The sequence below is a fragment of the Syngnathoides biaculeatus genome, chromosome 14 (assembly GCF_019802595.1).
Source record: "Syngnathoides biaculeatus isolate LvHL_M chromosome 14, ASM1980259v1, whole genome shotgun sequence".
Classification (NCBI taxonomy): Eukaryota; Metazoa; Chordata; class Actinopteri; order Syngnathiformes; family Syngnathidae; genus Syngnathoides; species Syngnathoides biaculeatus.
This window is the reverse complement of record NC_084653.1, coordinates 24254734-24282488: the sequence shown is the minus strand read 5'-3', so window position 1 is coordinate 24282488 and position 27755 is coordinate 24254734. Positions and strand designations below refer to the sequence as shown.

General features: G+C 43.2%; 1 protein-coding gene across 4 annotated transcripts; it reads right to left on the bottom strand.

The window, feature by feature from the left end:
• Positions 1-209: 209 nt before the first annotated feature.
• gsk3ba (glycogen synthase kinase 3 beta, genome duplicate a) lies at positions 210-27717 on the bottom strand. 4 transcript variants are annotated; one of them, XM_061840785.1, is made up of 11 exons: positions 26292-27717; positions 21720-21913; positions 15668-15751; positions 9299-9409; positions 8794-8924; positions 8596-8702; positions 8418-8515; positions 8236-8343; positions 5270-5483; positions 4980-5078; positions 210-3602 (listed from the first exon to the last, which is right to left on the bottom strand). In XM_061840785.1, the coding sequence occupies exons 1-11, from the start codon at positions 26377-26379 to the stop codon at positions 3532-3534; spliced, it is 1305 nt and encodes a 434-aa protein (XP_061696769.1). In that variant the 5' UTR covers positions 26380-27717; the 3' UTR covers positions 210-3531. The 4 variants fall into 4 exon arrangements, with proteins under 4 accessions (XP_061696769.1, XP_061696770.1, XP_061696771.1 ...); XM_061840786.1 differs by having other exon boundaries at positions 8248-8343; XM_061840787.1 differs by having other exon boundaries at positions 5270-5456; positions 26292-27714.
• Positions 27718-27755: the final 38 nt, after the last annotated feature.

Sequence of the window (27755 nt, the reverse complement as noted above, 5' to 3'; positions counted from 1 at the left end):
TCATTTCCAGGCTATCCTACTCTTTATTTAATGCAAATTACAGTACCAGGGAACTATTCCTCAGAGCACGCAGAGGGAATATTTACACAGGCGCACATTTAGCATAATTTCACAGAACCAAAGAAAACAAACAAATGAAATAAAATGTTCAGTCACAGAGTCATTCAAGTAGTAGTACTGTACTGTTATATGGGATGTTTTCTTTTGTATTTGTTTTTTTTTTTTAAGTCTTTTCAATAATTCTCTTTGCTTGAACCCAGTTAGCACGTTGTGCTACACTCACATAAAACAAGAGTAGCTCCACTTGCTGTTTTGTTTCATTTTGCTTTTTTTGGCAATCGTTATGGTGTTTTTTTTTTTTTTTTGTTATTGAAGTGGGGATTTTTGGAGATGGAAGTTTAAGGGCTGTAACGTGTTCGTGGATGCAAAATTACAGCAAGCGGGAGGTGGGAGACATGTCGCATGACTCGAACCCTTCGGTGCTACTGAATACTGGACTAATCTTTCCCACATATGTCAGACATACAGGAAGAGGAAAAGATCCTCATTACCTCCAACAATCAATACAAGGACTATTTAGGCCACAATTGAGGGATGGGGGAGGGGGACGGGTAAAATTACACGAAGTCGAAATGTTATGAGAACATGATCATCACAATTAGAGAATAGAGTACCTGCTGTACTCTTATTAAAATGAACTTGGACTCCTGAATTAAGTTGCAACAACAAGAATAAAGTTGTCGAATATTCAACGTGAACAGTAAAGTAACGATATCACGAAGATGAAGTCGTGATATTCTGAAAATAGTTCTATCACTCCTGAAACTAAGGTGTGATGTTACAATGAAGGTGGACGACCTTTTAAGTGGAATAGTAAGTTATGAATGTCGAATGAAAAAAAAATGTAATGTTACGAGAAAAGTGTTTTAAAAATTCACAATATTCATAATATTCCAGTCACATGTTGCTTCTTTGGAATTCACTTTTGTGTGGGCCAAATTGTGTACATACAGTACATAATGCTGTTACTGCACTTTCATTAAGAGGAAAAAAAACCCTCTATGGTAATATTACGGCAATATCCTCATCCAATGATATTTTTTTTTCCTCCCCTCAAAAAAAATTCTCCACAGGTTTTCTTCTGGCAACATTTCAAATTTGTTGCAATTCTACAATTTCAGTTTTTTTTTTCCTTCTTTCAGTGTGGCCATAATACTCCTTTGTAACACTGCACTCAATTTCACAATATGCAATTTTTTTTGTGCGCGCGCATGTGTCAAAAAGCTTCATTTGAGGTCCGTGCGACGATTACTGCGGTGCTGTGTGCTTGTCCCCCCAAAAAAATTCCACCTAGTCAAAATAATCACTAAACTGAAACTATCCTTATTATGAACAATCAATGAGCAATCTGTATATTAAAATTAAGTGTGTCAGGCTGTGTGTGTGTTATTTTTTTGGGGGGTGAGGGGGGGGGGGGTAGGCATTCAACAGCACCAAAGGGAAAAGGGAGCGAGTCACAATTACTGGGGAGGGCGGCCACAAGGCGAAGGTGTATGAAAGCAAAGGCACTCCAAACTATATAGTTACACTATACATGACTAGTTGTCATTACAAGAAGATCATCTATTGTACTGTACAGGTCAACATCGGACATATGGCTGGGTAAAAGGTCATCGAAAATATCCGTACACCGCTCAACATTTGCCCTGATTCTGCCGGTTTTTCTTTTTTTTTTCTTTTCTTTTCAAACAGTACATGGGTCTGCATATGTACATAACACAAAAAGAAAACTGACCTAAAAATGACTTTTGGTGATGCGCACTTACACTGTATGTACAAATTCAGCTTTTTTTTTTTTCACGTGTAGTTGAGCGTTATCTGTTAAAAAGACGACAGTTTGACGGACTAGCAAACGCAGTACGACGCTAAGGGGACATCTTAGTGGTTAAAAAAAAAGGACTCCATGGGGAAGGGTGGGGAACGTTTTTAGGGGCCTTCAGTCCGATCCATTATCTCGCCAAATAGAATTTGGCTTTTTCCAACCAGGGGTCATTTTCTTTTATTCCATTATAGTTTTCATTTTAGTTTGTCCAATGATGAGCCATTTGAAGTTTTTCTCGTCAATGGCCAGTTTATTTATTTCGCCAGATTAGGTCCAATCTGTGTTAATTTGATATATCCCAATAAGAAGCAATTTTAGCATTTCAAACCATTTTAAGTTTTATGCCGACAATTCATTGCGGTTTCCGACCAACTGCCATTTTAGTTGGTCCAATCGAGGGCTCTTTCAGCTTTTATCATTTTTGTCCGAAGGCCCTGCTAAAATCAAATTAAACATGATGCACCGATCTAACTCATTTATTACTATGTAGTTATCATTAATTTAATACAAAATGTCACTGAATTTGCATTTGTTTTTTGTTTTTTACTAGCATGGCAAGTTATATACGTAGAGAGGTTCCCCACCTTGGGCTACAACTTCAATGAAGATGACAAATGGAAAAGGGAGGGCGGAAAAAAAAAAGAGATGCTAGAATTTTAGCACATTCCAGCAAAACCACAGAGAAGAAAAAAAAAAAAATCACGTTATCTATTTCTATTGTTTCTTGTCAGCAGCAAATATTGCCACCGCCCGTGACATAAAATAGCTCACCCATTAACAGACTTGTGAACCATGGTGGTTAATATACATATATCTATACATACTTTTTATACATAAAGAAAAGTAATATATAAACTGTGTATGTAATGCATTCTTTTATATGTATATATTATACAAGCACACAGGACCAGATAAACATGTCACATCTGACACAAAAAAAAATAAAACAATTGCCCGAGGCGGGTAGAAAAATATTTTAAAACATAATCGAGTAAAACAGCTTGCTAAGCATTTGAAACACAACCCCTTGCTAAAGGAAAAGAAAATTCCCATCTGGATTTGCTTCTCTGCACATGCATTCGTGTGTGTTTGTGTGCGAGTGTGTGTGCGTGTGTCCGTGTGTGTGTACGCTTGCACGAGCCTCATGCCTTGACTGCACCCCACCCAACCAACCCCGGCACCCCCAACCCCTAACCATTCTCAGGCCATGCACTATATAGTAAGAAGAATTGGGGGGGGGGGGGGGGTGAGGATGCCTTAGATTGGGCCCGCTGGGGCTGGATGGGTGCCCAATGGGAAGGAGGGCTGGGGGGGGGGGGGGCCTTCAGATTATTATTTTCTTTCCTTTTTTAATACATACAATCGTCCTTGAAAACATCAGCAGACAAGCTCTGTGTGTGTACGTTTATCTTTAGTTCACACACCTGTGGCTACCGTGGCCGCCGCCCTTTGAAAGGTTGCCGCAGGCCGACAACCAACGACTGGGTGGCGAGCCACTGGAGGTGGGGGGGTTGCAGGGGAGGTAAAAGGCAGAAATTTGTGGTTGTAGCCTGTTGCACTGGCCGAAAACAACCATTGGGGGGAGAGGGGTGGGGCAGGGAGCGTTTAAGGGGGTGTTGGCTGAGATGGGCGGAAGGTGGCAGCGGCGCTCAGGAAGCGGAGTTGGAGGCGGAAGCCGAGGCGGTGGTGCTGTTGGGCGCTCGCTCCGTGTTGCCACCATCTGAGGACACAAGGTGGCCACGTCGTCATTTTGAGTCGGCTGAGCGACGTCTCGAATGACTCGCAGTGGGAAAGGGACCGACGCGTTCAGCGTTACTCAAGAACTCAGTTCAACAAGCATGAAAGGACAAACACTTTTTGCTTTCCTAAAATCCTCAACAACAGCTGAAAGGAGAAAAGGAATGTGAGAAGTCTGACTTAAGCCTTCCAAAGTGTCCAAAGCAGGACCTCCCTGCATCTTATAATCGCCAACCTGTATATTCTGCAATGGCCTCCGACAGGGGTCGGGAACCTATGGCTCGCGAGCCATATCTGGCTCTTTTGATGTTGCATATGGCCCGCAGAGCCCTCATCACTACATACTGTACAATGTCATTTCTGTCACGTAGGCAACGCAAATGAGCTGAAAGAGTTTGTCCTAGTTGGGTTGCCGTAGTTTACCATAGCAGTCAATGTGCGCAGGCGCAGAAGGGTCCAATGCAGAGCAGGTAGCAACAACTAATTGGGCAAATGATCGCTCAAAAAAAAAAAAGATGGAGCGTTCTACAGTTTTCGGCAAGACTGGACAGCCATTCACAGATGGAGGAGTTTGCCTAACCATTCGTGCCTCATGTTGCCAATCAACTTTTTGACAACTTTTCGCATGAAGACAAGATAATCAAACGAAAAAAAGACGTGCTATTGTTGGCAAGAACTGTTCACTGTTGTACCATCATGACGGCAAATCAATTTGAATTACGTTAACCGGATGGAAGTCTCAACGCCTGCATGAAGCTTAATCTAACGACATTTGAAAGATTATAAAGCCATCTGCAAAACCATGCAGCACTCGAAGTCTCATTAATGTCAAGAAGTGCTTTTGTCATCATTGGTTAGCAACATCATTATGTTATTTAAAATAATTCAGATACTTATTGTACTCTCAAAGTGTTGGTTCTACATAAATGCTCAAATACACCTGTATTTAGTTTTTAAAATATTGCATGGCTCTTTTGAAATTTACATTTTGGCATTTACGGCTCTCTCAGCCTAAAAGGTTCCCGACCCCTGGCCAAAACAAACCAAAACAAAATTACTGATCGAAAAGGCCTTTTTTTTTTTTCTGTCTTTCAACAAGTTTGTCATTCTGCATTTAAGCTGCAGACGTACAATATGAAATTTGCAACCTTCAGAGGCAGAATGCCCTTATGTGTAAGTAGACCGCCAAGTTCAACACCCTTGCAAAATAAGTTATTTGTGGCTTCGACGAACATCTCATTGTCTTAATGATGGAAGCCCCAACTCAGTTGCAAATGTGCAGTTCTGCGACTTCTGTTTGAAAGGCGCCGATGGATAAACGTTCAAAGTTCAAGCGGAGCAATTGGGGAGTGGCTCTTACCTGTATTGGCAGAGGCGTTGGTTGGGGTGGAGGCGGCGGCCTGACTGCGAGCATGGGCGGGGATGAGTATAGACGCCAAAGACGGATTACTTGACAGCTCTGACGGAAAATAGACAATGCGTTTTATGGCGGGTTCTCGGTCAGAATTCCCTTCTTGCCGTGGCGCCGTAAATACCTTAATTTAACGAATCTACAAGGTGATTTCAAATATATAAAACTGTTGGCTGTATTGTTAGCATTCAGTGCTGATTGTAATAATGGTGCTAAATTGGAGAAGGAATCGCGCCGACCTTGGGTGGTGAAATTGAAGAGGGAAGGCTTCTCGCGGCCGTTGGGCAGCTTGACGTTGGGGTCGCGCAGCTCGTCAAAGAAAGAGTGCGCGCAGGCCTCGAGGGGCGTGAGCCGCGCGGTGGGCGTGTACTCCAGCAGGCGCGAGCACAGGGCGATGGCCTCGGGGGGCGTACGTGGCCGGAACACCTGCACACCCATCGCACACACAGACGTCTGTACAGTGATCACACACACAAGTCAAAAAAAAAAAAAATAATAATACAACGGCATATTTCTGTTTCATGGGCACAAACACAGCATCACAACCCAATATGAGGCGGTGCTCCAACTAGGGCGGTGAAAAGAAAAATGATTCTGGTACTCTAAGTGTGGTACGCAGGCTCCCTCTAGGGGTATATCCAAGAACCACGCCCTAAAAATAGTCCAATTGTATTTAACTTTGAAAAATCAATATGTTTGCATTTAATCTTTAAGAACTGATTGTTTTTAAACATTTAGGTACATTTTTAACATGGAACCAATTTTAACTTCATCACTATTTTATCAATTTTTTAAGCACAGTGTTAATGTTGAAACTCTTTGTAAAGTCACAGCGATTTACAGTAATATCCCAATATGCTTTCCAACCATCTCATTATTGATGAAAACTTGAGCCTGCCATGCTTCCGTATTTTAATATTGGTCATGATGGTGGTACTTGGACAAAACAACTGACCCAAAACCACAAAGAGGTTTTAGATTGCTCTTACTGCCCTGGTGAAGAGGCAATTGTTTTACTATTTATTATTATACTAATCACAATAAATAAACCAATTATTGAGTGAAATAAAATAAACACAAAAATGTTCAACAACCTTTACATACAAGTTGCATTTTATAAATTTCATTACTTAAAATAAACAAATCTAAATAAATTAATAAAAATGTAAAAAATACATTTTAATTAAATTTGAGAACAAAACTAATTAATTAATACAACAATCAATACAGGACTCTTGATCATGTAAGTTCAGTCTAAAAACCTGAGTGCGTAATATCTATATGTACTGCCTATATTGTGTATCTGCATGTCAATATGCAGAGCGTTGACGTTCTTGAAAAGGACGCTCACCTCTTCAATCTAGATTTCAACTGATTCTGACTATCTTGTTTATATGCCAGCTATGCATTTGTTTTTGCTGATTTTATCTATTTAGTAGTTTTTGTATTTGTTGTTGGCTGTCTGTTGTCTTTTCATGACATCAAAGTCTGTGCACGCCTATCCACGTGCATACAATAAGACAGCCATCTTGAAATTTTGCTACACCTTCCATAGGTTTTTTTTTTTTTTTTTTTTTTTTTTTTAAAGGGAAATTCCGGTGGTTTGGATTAATGTATACAATAGGTCACGTCATATGTACTGTACCTTGACAATGTGATGTTAATCCTCTTCCATTTAATGACGCTTTGAGGAGACATTTATCAGCAACTACGACTTTTCATGGGCGCCGCCATTTTGGCGAGTCACGTTACATACGTGCGCGGATGTGACGTAATAGGCACGCAACAAAAAAATCTTCGCCGGTTTGTAGAGTCTTCACATGCATTACCACCACAATCAGACACGGTTAAATGCCTTACTGTGTCGCTAAATTGCCATAATTCGGATAGAAATAATCCACGAAATGTTCGGTGGCATGTTCTGCCCAGTAAGAAAAAAAATCATTTAAAGACCGGAAACCAGAGTGCCTGAAAAAAACCTACGCAGGCACGGGGAGAACATGCAAACTCCATAATTCTCCGCACACACACACACACACACACACACACACACACACACACCACACACACACACACACACACACACACACACACACACACACGTACGCAAAAAACTCCACAAAAATCGGACCCAGGTCCTCAGAACTGTAAGGCCAACGCTTTACCAGCTGAGCTACGGTGCCGCTGTTGTGGAGGCAGTATTGACTTCCACCACGCCAAAGATCATTTCATTCTGACTTGGACCCCAGCCACCCTGTTTGCTAAAACAACCTTTCCCACAATATAAGGCCAACTTTTCACTGATGGGTTCTACCATCCTTCCTGGCCACGAGTGCTGTCCTCCGCTGGCTGGCTTAAACGCACTCCAAAATCGGTAGGATGGATGAATGGTGTGTCGACTCGCGCTCTTCATCAGATGTGGATAAATCCGAGAAATCAGCGCCGTCCGTGATTGTGTAGGAATGTAACCGAGCCTTTGTTTACGCACTTAATGTCCCGCGCGTCGGCCGATTAGTCAGACTCTGCGTCATTCCCGTCCGAAGAACCACCCGAAAATTCTACATTATTTATAGCCCCAGGTTCAAACCTGTATGGAAGTATTCCTCCGTCTCCCCGATCAACCGATACTGCTGTTTCTTCATCAGATGAGGATAAATCAGAGAAATCAGTGCCGGCCACGATTGTTTCCCAACGTAAGCGAGCCTTTGGTGTCGCGCCTATTATGTCACATCCGCGCACGTTGGTCATGTGACTTGCAAAATGGCGGCGCTCATGAAAACTCGTAATTGCCGATAAAAATCTAAAAAAAAAACATTACATGAGAGAGGATTAAGATCACATTGTCAAGGTACAGTACATATGACATGACCTATTGGACACACTGTTCATCCAAACCACCGGCATTTCCCTTTAAATAAAGCAATGGCAGTGGAGCCCTATGACACTGTTTGATTTCCGATTTCTGCCTGTATTGGGTTAAACTCAGTCCCAATTATGAAAAATATGACCATCACGACCAACTCTACAGCGGAAACGACCGCGTGGTGAGTTTCACACTAGCCTGCCTACCAAATCCGGTGAACGATGATATAAGTTTCCCAATTTTGTTTTGTCTGACTAGTGAAATCAAAGCACCCCACAGTGAGTGTAATGACAACACATATGCATGAAGTGGTATGTTAGAGAATAAAAAGGGCTCCTGTACCTGTTGACTCACCTTAGTCCAAGGATGGGCCTTAATCTGGGGGAATTTGAACTCTGTGTAGTTGGGGTTCATCTCGCGGATTTGTTCCCGGGTCGGAGTCCCGAGAACCTGCAAGGAAACAGGTGAATCGTTCAGTGACGAGAACGGGACTGCCGGCCGGTGACTTTTAAGGGTTGGCTTACCTTGATAATTTCAACCAATTGATCTACTCCGCTGTCACCGGGGAAGATTGGTTGTCCTAGCAACAGCTCGGCTAGCACGCAGCCTGCTGACCACACATCTGAAGAGAAGGTACAACTCAAATTGAAGGTAAAGAATGAGAAAGTACATCAAAACCGGAACACGATGGCTCAAGCTTACCGATGCTGGAGGTGTAGTCGGTGGCCCCAAAGATGAGCTCGGGGGCTCGATAGTAGCGAGAGCAGATGTAGGACACGTTGGGCTCGCCACGGACAAGCTGCTTGGCACTAAACAGCAAAAAAAAAAAAAAAAAAGTACCGCTGAACTATTCTGGCCGGTGTAAGAACCAAAAGCTCAAATGTGTGCAGCGTCTCTCACCTGCCGAAGTCGCAAAGTTTCAGGACGGCCGTCTCGGGATCCAGCAGCAAGTTCTGAGGCTTGATGTCCCGATGGCAGATGCCGAATGAATGGATGTAGGCCAGACTTCTGAACAGCTGGTACATGTAAAGCTGCAAACAAAGACACACATTAAAACCAAACGGAAAGCAGTGATGTTAACAAAAGGCGCATGCTCCCCGGACATAACATTACGCAATGTCATGAGATCCAATACAATTTTTCCATCAGTATTATAAAGCTCGCCGCCATGTCAATCAAAAGTGGGAATTATTGTTTGTCTATTGTACTAGAAGGATCAAGGATTGCATCATATAACAAATCAGTTCCAAAATCTATATCCATTTGAGTAAATTGTTGGATTTTATTTTTTCAATGTGAAGCCAATTCAATTGCACTTTCCTGGGACACAGTCACGTAGATATTAATATTTAAATGGAAAACCTTTTGCCAAGTTGCCGAGGTAAAAAGACACCACATACAGTACCTTGACATAAACCATGGGCAGGGTCTGTTTGGCTCGGCTGTAGTGTCTGGCCACTCTGTAGACCGTCTCGGGTACGTAGTCCAGGACCAGGTTTAGGTACACCTCATCTTTCTGTTAGTTCGGAGCATAGATACAAAAAAAAAAAAAAAAAAATCATTAGCGGAACAATAGGTTTAAATCACACATTACACATACACATATTTATGACATGGCAAGACCCTCAAAATGCTATTGAATGCGACTGTGTCCCCTTGCCCTCTCAAGAGCTCACGAGATGTCGTCTCCTGATGAATGGAGCTGCTTTAGCGCTGATGGCGATGACATTTTTCCCTCCAAAGTCGAACTGGGAGTCCATTGTATAGGGTTAACTCCTCCCCACCACCGCCACCCACCTCCACGACAGGAAAAGCACATGCATGCGTCACAGCGTCCTGTACTCCGTCAAGGACCGCAGACGTTGATATCATTTCCTCCTTGGAGGAGGGCGGGTTTGTACACGTTCTATTCTGGAACGCGCTGACCCTGAAGGGACACAGGGGCCGCTCTTTTATTCTGGGACTATTTCCGTTTCCCTTCTCTTCTGAATGGAGTTCGGCCTGCGTTGTGTGCTGATGAAACTACTCGTCTAATTCTGTAATATAAGACTGCAAATATTCATCGTGAAATGTACCAAATGCCATCAGACGCCATAGAGGACCAAGAATCCTGCTCACACAAAGACCACAATAAAAGCACTTTAACTCGGAGACATCCACAATTGACTCCTGAGCATGTTCTCCAATGGACCTTTCCGACCTGTCAACCACTCATACAGTAACAGCCTATCGGATAGCCACATTGGCTTAACCCCTGGCTTGACACGCCCGTCTCGCCGTATTGTCCCACAAGCAATGCTGGTTGTCAGTAGCGTGCGCTTGGAAAAGTTATTGTTACAAAGAAAATGGTCCTCAGATGCGCTTGGGAAACGTGCAATTCTGACGAACTATATCCTGCTAGGTCACAAGGGGCCGGTTGATTCATTTTCCAAAACCTAAAACACAGTTGACGAAGTGTTTACGATGGATTAAAGCTTGCGGAAGAGCCCACGTACAATTGATTGTGGAAAATATCAACAAACACAAGGCTGTATGTTCGAAGGTAAGTGAGGGAGAAGCATCTTCTCTAAGTTTGATTGAATTTTTATAAGTGCTTTATACATTGCAGGAGAACACCTTTCATTGTGTTCGTGTATCAGTGACCTGCTGAATGAAGTCTGCCATGTTTTATGCCGAAGATGCGGAATGCTTCTCATGACCTCAAAACGTCGGCTGCCCGCACCGTTGTCAACCGACAAAGCTACATGCCATTCTAATCGTGACAATAAAATCCTTTGCATCCCATCAATCATAACAGCAAAACCACCTGGCACATGAAAACATCACTTAATCAACTCATCTTGACAATGACTGTCCATGATGCACCCTCTTCAATGCTCAAACGGGGGCCTCCCAACCGCAAGGTACAACTGTGTCAGCAGAATAACGTACTTTTTAATAACGGCTGCCGGCTGGGATGCTCTTGCTGTTGGCCAAAAAGACAGAAACACAGTTACTGACTAGAGAGGAAAACACTAAGGGGACCAGAATCCATCGATGAGCATCATTTCCCAAACAGCTTTCAGCCCTCGGGTGTCTTCATCTGAACATTCATCTGGCGTCACCTCATTGCACTGGCTGTGCCTGCCTGTGCGTTGTCGAAACCCATTGATAACGTTTGGCACTACTCGAGAGCCCACCGTACCTCCCCTCAAGTGGGACTCGAGCTATATTTAGCCTAGCAACAGCGATGACTCACTTCCTGCCTGACTACAAAAGCAACTAACTTGGCTGGATCCCAGTAAGTTGTAGCCAGACTGCGACCTGATTGGCCCGCCTCCATTAAATATTTCAGACGCCAATTTGCTGGCGTAGCCGTTCGCGCACCTGAGAATGGGCTCAGCTGTCTATCATTGTCACCACGCACCGTGTGAAATGGAAATACGCGATATAGAAGTCAGCAGCATCGCATGTGATGTGGCGACATTACGTAGGATCTCAGATTTTTGCGTCTTTAGTGACACAATTTGGATATGCGGCACAGCAGAGTGAATTTAAAAAAAAAAAAAAAAAAAAGGAATCCGATAGCTTCATATTGGAATCAGCCCACTTCCAAATGTGGATAAAAACGTGAAACGTGTTCAATGTACACAACGTAAGAGCAGCGTAAACATACAGATGGGATTTGACGCCATCTGAATACACCGATTACTGGCTTGCACACATTAGTGTCTGCTCAAACAGCGCAACTAAGCCCACTGAAAAGCGGGCCTTGTAGAGCAAATGACTACTCAAATAAACTAAATAAATGTGGCCAATAGAATGAAACTGAACTTTGGAACACACACACAGACTCTAATCCCATCAGATATTTTTTTTTTTAAATCCGCTGAATTGATTGATCAAATCAATGTCACATTCAAAGGCCATCCCTAGTTCAAACCATATTATACAAATGGTGAGCGGCTCAAAGCAGCGCGTGTTGGACAGCGCATGGCGACCGTTACATAAGACCACATGAACAAGGTTCATGTGCCTTTTTCAAGGTCAAAGTCAAACACTTTTTCTGAGTATTTTCATTCATATTCGTTAGTAATCGGTCCCTTAACTGTTGGCATTATAACACAAACACAAATCTGTTTACTCGCCGAGGGAGCAGATTTTTTCTGTCAAACCTCAGAGTCAGAATTTGAGCACCTGTAGAAACATCTCATCCAAACTTGTAGTAGTACGCAAAGCAGATATCGCAGATTATTGCGACAGCGCATTTCATACACAAGGTAACTCAATGTGTTTTACACAATTAAAAGCAGTTAAATACAAATGAATAAAACATTTAAAACTGGGAAAAAAAAAAAAAAATTAAAAATGAAAATTAAATTACAATTACAAATGCATACAATTTAAAAATGGAAATACCCTAAAACGCATGAGTAAAAAAAAAAAAAAAAAAAAAAAAAAAAAAAAAAAAAACTTGTTGAATCTGCGTTTAAAAATAGTCACACTTAGGGCTGGCGTCACTTCTGGTGGCAAATTATTTCATTTGTGTGCGGCAAAAGAGCTAAATGCTGCTTTGCCATATTTGCTCCAGTATTTGACCTACCTGAGTCTGTCAATCTCAGGCCCCCAACAGCAGATGTGTGTGCTCATTGCACGTATGTATTTTACTTCCTCGTGGATTTCAAAAAGCGGCTGAAAAATGTACGACTCCCCGTTCTCATCCCACATATGAGGAATTACAATAAGCAAGTACACTCTAGAAACCTATAACCTATGATTTCGGCAACATAACACACATGTAAGTGCAAAGGGCACGGTGGGGCAGCTGTAAAGTGTTGGCCTCACAGTTATGAGGGCCAGGGTTCGATCCCGGCCCCTCCTATGTGGAGTTTGCATGTTCTCCCCATGCCTGCGTGGGATTTCTCCAGGCACTCCGGTTCCCTCCCACATCCCAAAAACATGCAACATTAATTAGACACTCTAAATTGCCCCAAAGTGTGATTGTGAGTGCGGCTGTTTGTATCTATCTGCCCTGCGATTGGCTCGCAACCAGTTCAGGGTGTTCCGCTGCAATAGGCTCCAGCACTCCACATGACACTTGTGAGGATAAGCGGCAATATAAGTGCAATATCATGAACAAGGCCAGTGCAATATGGTCTGATCAAAAATCTGTGAACTACCCAAATATAAATAATAGCGCAGCTACCATATCGTAATATGGTTTTTCTACCAAAGAGGAAACTTTCCGTAAATGAGACGAACATCTTTTCATTGTTCCTGTGACAGTGACAATTAAGTTCTGTGGTCGTTTTTTCCTGTTCTATAGCTAAATTCCACAAAATATCTGTGATGTAGCCAGGCGATGGATGGTAGGTTAAAAATGAAAAGTGTTGAAAGCTGTGCTTTCAATGCAGGAGTGTGTGAAAATAAATTTAATTTACTCCATTTTAAAAATACTGCTTTTATTCTGAACACAACTGTAATCTAAGGCAGTAGTCCTATTTGATTAACCTTTCACCTCACTGCAGGTTTCTACACCCCCTGGACTTGTGACGTAAAGCCAAGGCCTGCGAAAAGGTGACGATGGTCATTGATCTTAAACGCAATGGGGCTCTATGAAGAAGGACGTTTATTACATCAGACGAGAGCCTTGGTTATCCCAATCTAACACTTCTAAGCCGCTAAGGGATGCTGGCCACCGGTGAGCGTTTGCTCCGACTTGCGTCCGAATCCGCTTACATCTGATTAAACGAGGCGCGGTGTTAAATCTGCGACTAGCTCTAGTTAAGGGGATAGAAACGAGGTGACACGGGAAGTAAGGGTGGGAGTTGCGGGGTAACTCATTACATAAGCTCAAGATACTTATTATCGAATACAGCGATTCAGCCTGAATATTATCTCTTGTACACCAACATGGATTAAAAAATAAAAAAGCAGGCTGACATAACGTCCTGGCAAATGGAAGTACTTTGAGGTGAACATAAATAAAAATGCCTTAGTTTATGCAAACCAACCCCACACATACACACTATAGTCTAACACTCACTAACACTAAGCTTTATGCAGTTGTAACTTCATAACTATGATAAACCTTTTTTATGAAAAACACTTCTTGGCTATATATTAAACAAGAATCACATGAAAAGTACAGTCAGTGGTAACTGGGTGTGCCTTCTTCTAATATGTGATGTATTTATATGCCCCTGTACAGCAAAAAAAAAAAAAAAAATATATATATATATATATATATATATATATATATATATATAGTTGTTTTTTTTTTTAATCTTTAAAAGTGAATGTCCCAAAAATGATCTGCGCCTGCCAGGTCAGTCAATGCACACATGGTGTAACAGCATGGAGGGAAGGTCTATAATTAACAGACCCCGCCGCCCATGTCCAGTCGCCTCTAGGGGCCCCGCCAACTCTATCCTCTCTGCAATCCCCAGCCGCCATCTTTTGGCTTAGGTATGCAGCGAGGAAGCATTCCTAACTTCAACGTCATGGTAAAACTTCAATGCAAGCGTGTGTGCGTGTTTGAGTCTATATTTGACGCGCACTGTTTGCCACTCAGGCCGGTGACACCGGCTCGCCTTGCCGTCGCCAGGGAACCACCGCCGCTCAACAGACGAGTCGAGCCGACAAGTATTCAGGGACTCCCCTTTATGCCAGGTGCTGATTAGGGTGTAAGTCTACACAGAGGTAACAGCTGGGTTCACACCCTTGCTTGACATAGATGAATAAACTACAGCATCACCTCTGATGGACTACTCAAACTAGGCCATTCAAAAAGTGTTTGAACCCATCTGACATCTTGAGTCCAGTACATTAGACCAGTGTAAGTTCTCAGACGCCTACGGTTCCTTTACTCTATCACATTTGGAAGAGAGAAGCCTTAACCAGGCATGAGCCTCTTCGCAACTGTCCATTCACAGTAATTGTCGCATTGTACAACAGAAATACACGACTTCAGTCATTCACATTTGAAAAATGTACGGGTGTGGTCAGTCATGCCCGCGGATATAAAGTTGAGGGTGTGTGTTCTGTCAGTAATTACGAGTGTACCCCTTTAAGAGTGGAGTGGGGCGGTGTCAGGTAAACTAGGAAGTAGAAGTTGGCTGAGCAGTAGCTTGTTGTTAGAGACCGTGTGCTTCCGTGTTAAAAAAAAACAAAAAAACGTCAGACTGTGGTTCACTGCGCTGGATCGGTTTTCATGTGCACTGAGAGTGAGCAACAAGTGCACAATTGCGCAGTGGCGCAGCTTAGATGGAACGTTGGTCAAGACTACACAAAATAAGCGACGTCTATCAATATTTATGTATTTCTACTAGTAACAAATTATACGTGCGTGATTTTTCGTGCTCGACTTTGGAGATTTGCGAGTGCGATGGTGCAAATCACAGTGACTGTGACTAGAGACAATCCACAGGGAAACAAAAATTTCACAGCATGCAAAAGCACATTTGCATGCAATGTTGCACCCAGCAAATGTTACTTTAACTGAGCGTATTAATAAAAACATTTATTACGGGTACATGTATTCAGCCAAAGGGGTGAATTCAACCAGCAAGATTGGACTGAATCCATTGAACCCAGTAATTGTCTGGCGATCTATCGAGACTGGACCCCACCTCTCGCCCCAAGTCAGCACTGAGAGGCTCTAGTTCTGTTCCTGACCTTGAATGGACATATAGACGGAACTTTGATGGACAAAACTTTGCTACAGCTCTTGTGTAAAACATATATAAACACATAAATATGTGTAAGACATAAGACATGACATGGAGTATCTCACCTTGTCTCCACTGGAATAGAAGAAGTAGCGCAGGCGGACAATGTTACAGTGGTCCAACTTTCTCATAATCTGCAGCTCACGGTTCTAAAAAAAATAAATACAGAAACAAATGCAGACAATTTATGCTCTATCAAAGGGGAGGAAACACATGGATAGACTTCAACATAATTCTGTACAACTTTCCTTCTCCAGGCTAGCGGCAGCTAGTTAGGCTACCAGGTACCAACTAACAGTCATTTTCAAGTCACAATGTAGTTAGTTTAGTAAAGGTTTGAATACACGAGAACTGTTTGATCTTGGCTTTGTCTAACATTTCTACAACTGTAAAAGATTTTTTTTTCAACTGGTATGCAGCGATTGAATCCATTTGTCCTCAGTCTTTGAACTTCCATTACAAAGAGGCACTATAGACAGTTTTTTAAAAAAATGACTTCACTCTTGTGTTATAGCCACATTTGATGCATAAGACTGCATTGATTTTCACAATCTAATAACATTCTGACACCATTTTCTCTCATGTTACTGTCCTGAGATTATCCGTAGAAGATAACAGCTATTAGATTGCATCAGCACCAACCAATTAAGAGTTGATTTCGTCATGCTCAGGACACAGCGTCAAAACGGGGGGGTTTTAGGCTCATGTATGTATATTTGCCATAAATTACACTGATGAAAATAAAACATCATACAAGCATAAAGAATTCCAACAATAAAGCCTCAAATGTGGAGGTATTCCACTGGAGGAATAAGACAAGGAGGCTTTTGGATAAGTGGACCATCGGTCTTGGAATTTTCTGCGGGATATATGATACGAGAACGCAGATTTATCCCTTTGCAATGTTATGCGTGCATGTGCAAGCATGAGCAAGTGCTGGCTCCAACGAGAGCATCCATTTTCCAGTCGGATGAAATGCGATCCCTCATATGGGCGCAGAGGAGGGTCAATCTCATAATGCATCAGTAGTCCCGTCTCTCACTTTAACTCGGTGACACCCTGACACAGAACCAACTCCCGCTAGAGTAAAAATCGCACATTCAGACGAGCAATAAACAAACAAAAAAAAAATGTAGATAAAGTTGTGTGATAGACGAGGGACAGGGATGGGGGGAGGGGAGCAAGGAGCAATTCAAATAAAACGAAGGCTTTACACTCGGTTAGGAAAAACACTTGCTGAGAGTCATGTGAGAAGACTTAATGCTTAGTCGCTTCCCAACCAGCTATACGCAAGAACCACAGGGCTGAGCCAGTAGATCTGTAAAACGGAGGCAAGGCATTAAAAAAAAAAAAGGAGAAAGAAAAAAAAAATGTACGTTAGCTAACCGCTGGGTTATTCAAAGTAGCAACCTGCTAGCATCTCACACTAACCACTGAATAACCACAAGCTAACTGAATGACATCATGAGCAAACGAAAAGAAACATTTTGCAATTCATGACAGATGCAGGGGCTAAAAATAAAACCACAAAAAAACACGATGTGCCATTTAGTGACATAATATTATTGAGCAGTACCGGCTAGCACCTGTTGTGTTGGAAACTTGTGGACTATTTGTACTGGTTGTTTTGTAGCGCATGTAAAATAAGTTGAATGAACAGAAAAATTAAATCTCAATAAATGACACACTTCACAAATATCAGACTCAGGAGAAGAACCAAAAGTGGCTTTAATATCATTATTCATGTGTGGGCTTACAGGGTAGAATTCATATTACTACATTGTTTCATGTTCCTAGGACAGAATGTACAGGTATATCTCAACTGACAGCAAAACTTGAAAGAAAGGGACAAAAGCCATCTGACCATGCATCCATCCATTTTCTTCGCCACTTATCCTCACGAGGGTCACGGGAACGCTGGAGCCTATCCCAGCTGTCACCGGGCAGGAGGGAGGGTACACCCTGAAATGGTTGCCGGCCAATCGCAGGGCACACTGAGACAAACAGCCACACTCAGAATCACACTTGTGGGCAATTTAGAGTGTCCAATTAATGTTGCATGTTTTTGGGATGTGGGAGAAAATCGGAGTGCCCGGAGAAAACCCACGCAAGCACGGGGAGGACGGGGATTGAACCCTGGACCCCAGAACTGTGAGGCCAACACTTTATAGCTGCGCCACCGTGCCACCCCAAAAGCCACGTAGGGAGTGCAAAAATGGGTAAAAAGAATTATTAGGGAGCATAGTCTTCCACTAGGTTCCACAAAAACTGGGAAATGTGACATTTCCGGCCTCCCACGTGGAAGCACCACTGAACATCAAGTCAAGTTTAGTCACATATAAAATATTTGTTTAAAAGATAAAAGCCCTTTCAGAACAACGTCACAGCTTGTTCTGGTATGACGGCATTCTTACACGTGCGTGCTCTCCCGCCTCTGTTACGGCTCTGATGCTACGCCTGAAGGCAGAATATTTGCAAGGCCACTTCCTCCCTGAAAAAAAGATGGGAAAATACTGACTTTTTGACTCCGTATAAAAGAAGCCAAGAATACCTCAGGATCCACCCTGGTGGAACAAAAAAACAAAGATGCGTGGGCATCGTTATTTAGCTTGCTGCCACAGGTAAGGATAAGAATAATAAAATTCTGGCGCAACGCAGTTATGAAAGCATTTACTTACGAGAGCCTCAGCTCAGTCAAAAGTTCCTTCCCCATGATGGGACACAAAATACAAATATGCCCAACATTAAAAAGAAGAGCGATCAGGTGATTCAAACACAAATACTGTACATTACAGATTTAAATGCAGTTTTCCTGACTTGTCATAAGAAACAAGTGTGCGATGAAGCAAAGTCATCCGAGCCGCAAAAAAATAAATAATTCCATCCCATTCGTCAAATTGAGTCAAAGTCTGGCACCGAAATGAAAGATGACAAGAGCACCGTGCAGTCACGCTTTTCAGGTCGGAAGAAACCACAAAGTTCACATGGTGAAAGCGCGTATGTGCTAGGGTTGGACAGACTAATCAAATGTACAACTTTGCATCAACGTTTGCTGTTTGAAGTCGGCTAATCGCTGAACACATATTTTTGGTATCGCTTTGTCATTTGGCAAAATTACAAAAGGACATTTGACAGCAGACAAAGTCTTCATACGCCTCCCTGAGTTGAAGAGTAGACGACAAAGAGTCCCTCCAAAAATCTTTATCTCTTCAATCCCTACGACAGGCAGCAATGGCAAAATGCATCCTCGGAGGGCAGATCGCAGTGTTCTTGTGAAAAATCATTCATTAGTCGTCTTTCACACAGCCACATGCATGGCGGAAACTTGTCACCTCTTGTGACGGTCCTTTGGTGACTGGGAAAATTCAAAGTGACGCATGGGGGTGGGTGAGACAACCTCGGAATCGTACGTAAATCATTCTCGGAAATACTCTGATTTGGCCAATATATCCGTATGTAAAAATAAAAAGCGGCAGTTCTTTCAGGTCACAGGCAGCAGCATTATCCGCATCAGGTTGTCACAGTTCTGTCCCTCTCATTCTCTATTTAAAGCAAGAATGTGTTCAAAAAAACAAAATACCGACGGGTGCTCCGTTTTGTCGAAGGAGTAACCCAAATTTGTACGCAAGTGATGCGATCAATATCGCAACGTGGCATTTCTGTGGAACAATGTTCACACCATTGTCGTGGACGATACATGGTTTGTACACTTCCAGAGAATCAAAATTCCATGACTTTCCAGGTACTCAGTACAAAATTCCATGACTAATATTGGATTGACTGACTGTGGTAGACAGCAATATTTCACCTATGTGATTGTGTTTCCACTTAAATAATAAGTGCCAAAGCTTACCAATGGAGTAGGCGCATCATAATGATGGTTATTAAAAAATATAAACTGTAATTACATGTGTATAAAAGTATTGTTGATAAGCTCATTGGCTTTGCGTGTACTCAGGAGGGACACGGGCATGCTTTTACAAACCCATTCGCCTTTGCGTTTTGACTATCCAATAGCTACAACATGGCAGTAAAGCGCGCTCGTAAGTGGATTCTTATCTGCTGTGTTGTATAGATAAGGTAAGAGCACACTTCAGTTACAAAGGCTTTATGAAAGAAAGTCATGGGCTTCAAACTCGCCTTCGACCCAGACTAATAGACCAACATGGCGTAAAAGCCACTCCACATGTAGTTGTCACCAAAAATTAGAAAGTATAGTCAAGTCGAGTCTGGATTGATTAGGGGGTGATCATGCGCATGGCAGCAAGATAAAGCTGAAGAGCAGGATTTTGATTTGATCAGATTTTCATTGCTGCTTACGGATGGCCATCATTTATTGGTGGAGGAGAGCCCAATGCATGCCGGCAAGTTCACAGCATATTCTCCAACATGTAACTAACCCTTGTATGAGGAGTGAGGTCCTCACTTCTCCCAATACGAAGGTCATAGTGGTGTGAGATGATGTTCAGCAATCACCCATTACCAAATTGTCACCAAGGCCCCGTGAACAATGGAAGAGGGGGAACCACTCCAAGGGTATGTCAAGTCTTTTTACGTAATATTGGTGTCTACAAAGTTCATTCAAGCCACTCCGATATTTTTTGTGCCTGATTGCTTTTCTCAACACTCACATTTGACAAGTGCGTTTGCGCATTCGCAAATCTGCACAGTCGAGTACGAAAAACCACACGCGTAAAATTTGTTACGAGTAGAAAAAACAGATATTGAAAGACGTCGCTTATTTTGTGTAGCCTTGATATTAATTTATGTGTTTATTTCATAAACGTTGTTAACAAAACTAGCCTGCTCCTAAACAATCGGCATTCTCCCGGAAACAGGAAATGCAAATTAATCTTACTGAGCATGTGCGGAAGTGATGCCATTAGCGCATGTTCCGAGCTACTTCACGCACTGCGAGCGCATTTACGTCGAAAGCCATCAACATAATGAATCAATGCGTCGATCGTGAGGCAGTTTTGGTTGATCGTGTGACGGCGTGCCCCCCCCCCCCCAAAAAAAAAAAAAAAAGACGTTCGACTATCATCCACCTCGTCGCTTGATTCGAGTGTGGCCAATACGTCGAGCGCACGCACACAAAGCCGCGTTCTAGCAAGCCGGCGTCCCATTTACAGCAGTCACGCCGATGCGCACGTGCACCCCCCTCTACATGCTTGGAAGGTATAGATTTCATTAATGGATTGACAATAGATACCGCCGTAAATTACACTAGATTATAACAATACATCCTGACTGCCGACAGGAATGTTTGTTACAATCTATCGCTAGCTTGTTGCCACTAACGCCGATTATGTTGAATTAAATTTTCAGGACTTTCGAAAAATTGCGGGTATAGACAGGCCAGTGTATTCAACTTTTCTTCAGATTAAGTTTGTCGGATCAAGAATTTTTATTGATGAAAAATTTTAAATACCGTTTTATAGCATGTTCTACGAATATCAGTTGAAATTGGAAATGATGATTTCTGAGTTTGAATGTTTTTTCTATTTTAGTTATGCATTTGTTTATTTTATTTTTAATTTACAGTTATATCAATCCCATAAATTATTTTAAGGTCTTGAGATTCCATCCCTAATCACACCCGCAACTTTATCTGCGAGCATGACTGACCACACCCGTACATTTTCCAAATGCAAGTGACTGCAGTGAGTGAAAGACGATGGAGCCGCATGAGTGAACTCTGCAGACAGCAACGTAAAATCCACTACACCACAATTTTATATTCCATCATTCATACTATGCTTTGTTTGTAGTCTTTTCGTGGGATCTTTAAAATGAAAACATATTTTGCAAAACCTTGGTGCACTATTACTTAAATCTGAGTGATCATGACTCATTCCTCTTTTTTTAGTTTTAGAGTGTTGCAGCAGGTCCTAGTATATTTCAGTCGTGATAATTTTCTTCAACTTTAGCTTCATTTTAAAAATATGGTCACTGTTTTCTAAATACCACAAGATATTTAAAATTTTATTTCTATTGAGTATTAAATACTTGAAGAATCATGTTCTCTGATGTTTCTGTTGAGATGGTATGCAGCATAACAAAGTTTGACTGAAAATCAGATGAGAATATTTTTGGCAAAGATGAAGCGTAACTTACCTTGAACCTCTTGTCCTGCAGCACCTTCTTGATGGCCACCAACTCTCCCGAGTCACACAGCTTGGCCTGGTAGACGACGCCGAACGAACCGTTGCCGATGACCTTCGTGTCCGTGTAGCTCACCTCCTGTGGCCGGTCGGGGCCTTGGCCGGGTGTGGCCATCACTGTCGTTACCTTGCTGCCATCTTTGTCCCCTGAGCGAGAACCAAAAAGAAAACGAGTCAGCGGGAGTGCAGGGGCACTGCAGCCGAGATAACCGTTACGACATTTGAACACCCAAGAAGAGAAAGACTTCATTCTCTGTGGGTGTCAGCTGCGGCTGAAGATTTCATGCTAATTAAGATGTTAATTATGGGGTACAGGAAATATTCGACTTTGCTCCGGGGTAATATTTATACACCCACGGGACTCAATTGTTCATTTGCTTCAACAAGGAGAACGGACATTCCTTTGAAGACAAAAATGTCTACATTGAGTTTGGGATGTCATCTACGTCTCTGAACAAGGAGGAGGTTTTCACACGCCATCCATCTCGACATCTAAGGACGCATTGGAGCCAACCACAGTTTTTGTGGTTGTCTTCAACAACCCACAGTAGAGTTCAGAACAGTACTAAAAAAATGAGATGTCTTGGGTTTTGATCAAGGGATGCACAAACTGTACACCAATAGCTCCCTCAGCTATTCAATCATGTGGGGTAGAACGGTTCCACTCAGTTCCAGTTCCTGAGCGAGAAACCCTTGACCACAAACGTGTCCAGTACCGCTCAATCCGTATTTCGAGATAGAACCAGAGCTCAGCCGTCACAAGTGTCCAGTTTTCTGAACATGTCATTATGCAAGCCAAAGTTTTCTGCTCTCCCAGTGCTGATTTTCAAGCACTTATCATTAACAAATAAATAATAGCAGAACTGGAGGCACGGTGGCTCAGCTGGTAAAGCATTGGCCTCACAGTTCTGAGGACCCGAGTTCAATCCTGCGTGGGTTTTTTCTCCGGGCACTCCGGTTTCCTCCCACATCCCAAAAACACGCAACACTAATTGGCCACTATAAATTGCCCCAAGTTGTGATTGTGAATGCGGTGGTTGTCCGTCTCTGTGCCTTGCGATTGACTGGCAACAGCTGAGATAGGCTCCAGCACTCCCCACAACCCTTATGAGGATAAGTGGCTGAGAAAACGGATGAATGGATGGATAATAGCAGAACTTGTTTCTACAGATGTGTCGCCAAAATCGCCGAAGATACTCAGTTGATGACGATTCCTGAAGACAGGAAGCGGATTTGGGGTCTCTCCCTTGCACGGAACAATCAAACTGGTCTATTGTAGCTTGACTGATTCTGGAGAGCAGTATATAATTTAGCAGGGCCTTCCCAGGACGCCTCTGCACTTCCTCGAACTGTGAGAAAAGTCTGTTCGCACGCACACGCTCGCACAGGGATTTCTCACAACTAAAAGGAATCACCACAGGAAGGGAAATGTTGGTTTTCAGTCGGGAGACCTCCAGACAGATTACTGGTTGGGCACTTGAAAATAATTTCTAATTATGGCTCTCGGTGAAAAGTTGGGATGCCCCTACTACAGAGCCACCAAATGGCTACATCAGCTCCGCTCGTCCTCTGTAGTTCTTTCAAGTTCTAGAAAGCCACTTTCGTCTCATGTGTGAAAGCTCTTATCGTTTGCTCGGGATTCAAAGGGAATAAGTGTCTCGTTTTGTTTGTTCATCCCTTGTGAAGGACATGCATGGGAGTGATGCAAAGGAAGGGGTGAGTTCAGCGGAGGGGAGAGAAGCGGCAGGCCGCGGCTTTGAAATGCTCGACAAGCCGGCTCATTGTTCTTGGTCAGCTGCCTCACAACCCCCCCCCCCCCCAACAAAAGCATAACCTTATAAGTAAACGTGTGGGTGTGTCAACGTATGGCGCAAAAGCCCCCTACTGCAGGAGCACAACAGCTGCATCAGCCCACTTACTGTGTGTGTGTGCATTATATTATGTATGTTTGTCCGGCTCTTTTCACACATCCAGAAGAAAAGTTGTAATTTCAGAAAATATTTGAATGGAAAAAAGGCTTTGTAGTCGCAAAACAACGAGGAAGTGAGGCTCCTTCTGCAATGTATTCTTCACTATTTAATTCATTGTGTTCCATTGGTAACATCAACACGACGTATGTGGGCGAATTCTTAAGCAGAGGACTGAGATGACTTATTTTCTGTTTCCCTTGAAAACTACAGTGTCATTTTGATGTCAAAATATGCGCAGTGTGTGCACGGAAATATTCCTGTAAAGACGGCAAAAAGATATGACAAACTAAATGTACGTTTAAAACCAGGACATCATGTTACACCAAAGCTGGATGAGTGATGACACACAGAAATGAAGAGATGTCATGGAGATGGGAGATACTGAAAATTTGGTCAATAATTAGTCAATTTTACTTTTCAGCTGATAATTGGCATCTTTATGCTGATCGGCCGATCGGTTTAGACGTCATAATCTGCTGATCTGATCAATAACGTTATTGGTTGGACACAAGTAAGACCTTTACTCCGTGTTGCCGTTGTGCAGAATATATCCAAACCCAAAAACTATTTTATTTTTGCAAAGTACTGCTTACATAGTTTTGATATAGTACCCTAGTACTGTAACTATCTGACGGACAACAAAGTTATTAGAAAAAATGATGTAGGCGGCATGGAACAGAGAAGACGGCTGAAAGAGAGACAACATGTAATGCGCGGATCGGACTACAAGACAAATTTGCTCTTTTGCACTATGTCAGAGTACAGCAATAAAATCTTGTATTGCGATATGTGACCGACCGACGCACTCGTTACCATGGGGATGACAACACGAGTGGATCACGCCGATTGTATTATAAGAATAAAAAGGAGGGGAAAACGTGACGACCTGCCATCGCACCGAAGAACATATTTTGTTCTGTCACTATGACGAAAGGTGTATTACTTTTTGGAGAAATTACGTAAAATTGTATTTCCAACGATACACCTGTAGTGCACTCACTGCACACTAACTGGTTGAGAATCCCTGCACTAATAGCGCATCGAGTATTGACAGTTAGGAATCAGACCAGTCAGTTTCCCGTGTTGTGGGGTTTGCGTTCCAGTTTTGAGTAGCGGCATTGCCTGCAAAGGAATAATGCAATATGTAAAATAAATATGACATGGAGATGGTCTGTAAACAACAGCATTTATTATCGTACGACTGCTTATTGTGATGTTCCGTGTCCGTGATATACAGCAAGACCTCCACAGTGACCTGAAGACGCCAAATGCAACAACCTTGTCAAAAAAAAAAAAAAAGTAACTTTTTCAACATTTTTTATACCACTTGAGCTACTGCAGAACAGGTGTAAGTTTTCTTTCGGCTTGTCCCATTAGGGGTCGCCACAGCGTGACATCTCAGATGAACGATCATATATGTTTGGCACAGTTTTTACGCTGGATGCCGTTCCCGATGTAACCCCTCTCGGGGAGTAGAGATGTGAACTCACAACCCCTGGTTGCTCTAACCACTGAGCTACGGGGCCTCCCGACTGCAGAACATCTAACGAAAAAAAAATTGCGATCAATATTTCTGACACACTTGAACGCATTTGCCAATAAACATTCTCCTAAATCCTGGGCACGGACATTTAGTGCACCGTACAGATGTGAAAATCAATCCATTTTGTGTTGCGTTTGTTCTCGGGAGGTCTCAGGTGGGCCGCAGTCTCCAACAGCTGACTAGCCGAGAGCCGGGGCACACCCTGGGTCGGTAGCCGGGCAGCTGCGGGGAGGATATAGTTGTTCACATTCACCCGGGGGGTGGGGGGGGGCAATTGAGAAGCTACAGTCATTTGGAAACGTTTGAGGATGCACAGAAAATGAAGCGAACATGCAAACGCCACACAGGGAGGCTGAAATTTGAACTCTTTCAAGTCAGAAATGTCAGGCGGCGGGCCTCCATGTTGACCACTATACTCATATAAATGCTGTATAGTTTTGGATATGTGACTGAATTGGCCATTCATAAGAAAAAAGCTTCACCACCCATGATATGGAATCTGATTACCCTGAATGCAGCAGGGAGCCCTGGGGCTCCTCAAACTGGAATTAACGTCATTGCAGGGGAATGACACAGGGAGGAGGAGGGTGGTGGTGGTGGGGTTATGAAGTTAAAACATATATTCAGGAGAAATCTTTCTTGATAAATCCAGTCATCCTCTGGGCACACCTACCGCCGTGACAATTGCGTAATAAGACTGCCTGCCTGCCTTCCTTCCTTCAGCGTTAACATGCGCATAGCTTATGTGGCAACCCGGCTATGACTCATCTTCCAAAATTCTCCACAGGACCGTAATCATCACCACGGAACCGGACCGATAAAGGCTCGCCTTCCATCTGAAGGCCGAGGACCGGCCCAGCTTGTCACGCTCCGACCCAAGCGAGTGAGCTCCGGACTAAAAGCTAAAACGGCGCTTCGGTGGAGGAGGGTTCGGCTCGATCGGAGGTGAGGTCGGAGGCCACGCCGAACCGGGCCCGGGTGCGGTGTCGGCGGCGTGCAGGAGATGACTTACGGCTGACTTTCATGCTGCCGAAGGCGGACGGCTGCGGCACCGGCTTGCAGCTTTCCGCGAAGGAGGTGGTCCTGGGCCGACTTGACATGTTCAAAGCGCTCGCTGGCGGTTCTCGCTTTAGCCACGGATGGGATTTCTGAAGCTTTGCATCCACCAAAAAATATATAAATAAAATTTAAAAAAAAAAAATAGGGGCAGGTGAATGGCAGCAAACGTGTTGCCCAAGGGCGAAGGCAGAAGAGGAGACGCTGGCCTAATAAATGAAGACTTCCTGGCCAAAAGTGTGCATTATCCCCCCTCTTGGGAATCTTGTGAAGGCGGCCCTTTAGGAACAGACGTCCCTTTCCAAAACGCTCATTAATTGGGCCTCCTCTGCGGGTGGCTTTTTTCAAAAATATATAATATTAATTCACTCCGAATCCAGGGTGGGTTTCACTCGGACGTTAAGGTTAGCATGTAGGCTAAATGCGGCGTTTTGCGGCCCGTCCAGTTCCTCTTCATATTCCGATGTGGAGCCGACGTGAACCCACTGCCATGGCGGCTCCCTCGCCGTAGCCGAGCCTTACAGAACGTCCAGCGGCAGCCACTCTACTTTCCTCCCCCCCACGAAAAAAAAAGAAAAAAAAACCCCCGTCTTCAGCGTTCGCAAGGCACAACCGTTGACGAACGCCCAACCTGAGCTGACGTTAAATTCCACTTGCGACTTCCAAGTAGAACACTGTTGGATTATGGAAAGCGACGGTGCTGGATTTCTCTTTTTTATTCCTTCCCCTGTCGGTCTCGGGCTCGCAGTCTTTGTCGCTACGCACGTTAGCTAAGCCGTTTGCGTACACGTGCGGACGAACGTGTCATACCCACGCTGTTAACGTATAGTCGATTGGAGAATACCGGAGTGCTGTGAACGCGCGACGGCGAATCTGGGGATGGGGGATCTGACCAATCAGAGAGGGCTATTCTTCCCGTACTGGGTGTCTAATGGGAGTTGTGTAGACCAATCAGAACGCCGTTCCGGAACACCACATGGCATAATTTGCTTGGCACCGCCCAGTAGACTTCAAAGGCTTGCGCGGAAAGCCGCGACGGCGCTGGTGGGCGGAGACTCTTTCATGATGGGCGTCTTTATTACCCAATGAGGATGCGGCATTTGAGTGACATCATTGACAGCCGCCACTCGCCAGTCCGTCAGCGCTGTTGCTATGTCGCTTCAAATTAACTTTTCGTCTTGGAGCAATGTTGATTGAAGAAATGTAATGAAATGGAATATGTTAATATTATCGTTAAGGAACTTTCTTTAATTGTTTAAAAAAAGTTTAAAATAATTTTCTATTTACACCCACTGTACACTTTATTAGGCACACCCTTCACTGTGTAATTGGCTTTAACTGCATTACATTCCCAGAAGGGAGGTTCTAATATTTTGGCTGCATCAATTAGCAATTTTTAGCCATCTAAAGAATGGTTTCA

What these genes read in the sequence shown, in the direction of transcription:
- gsk3ba (XM_061840785.1), bottom strand. Translation starts at nt 26,379, where the DNA reads ATGTCAAGTCGGCCCAGGACCACCTCCTTCGCGGAAAGCTGCAAGCCG. An exon ending in CGGCAGCATGAAAGTCAGCC is followed by an intron (nt 21,914 to 26,291) that starts GTAAGTCATCTC and finishes GTTCTCGCTCAG; the next exon opens with GGGACAAAGATGGCAGCAAG. An exon ending in TGCCCATGGTTTATGTCAAG is followed by an intron (nt 8,925 to 9,298) that starts GTACTGTATGTG and finishes CTTTGTTTGCAG; the next exon opens with CTTTACATGTACCAGCTGTT.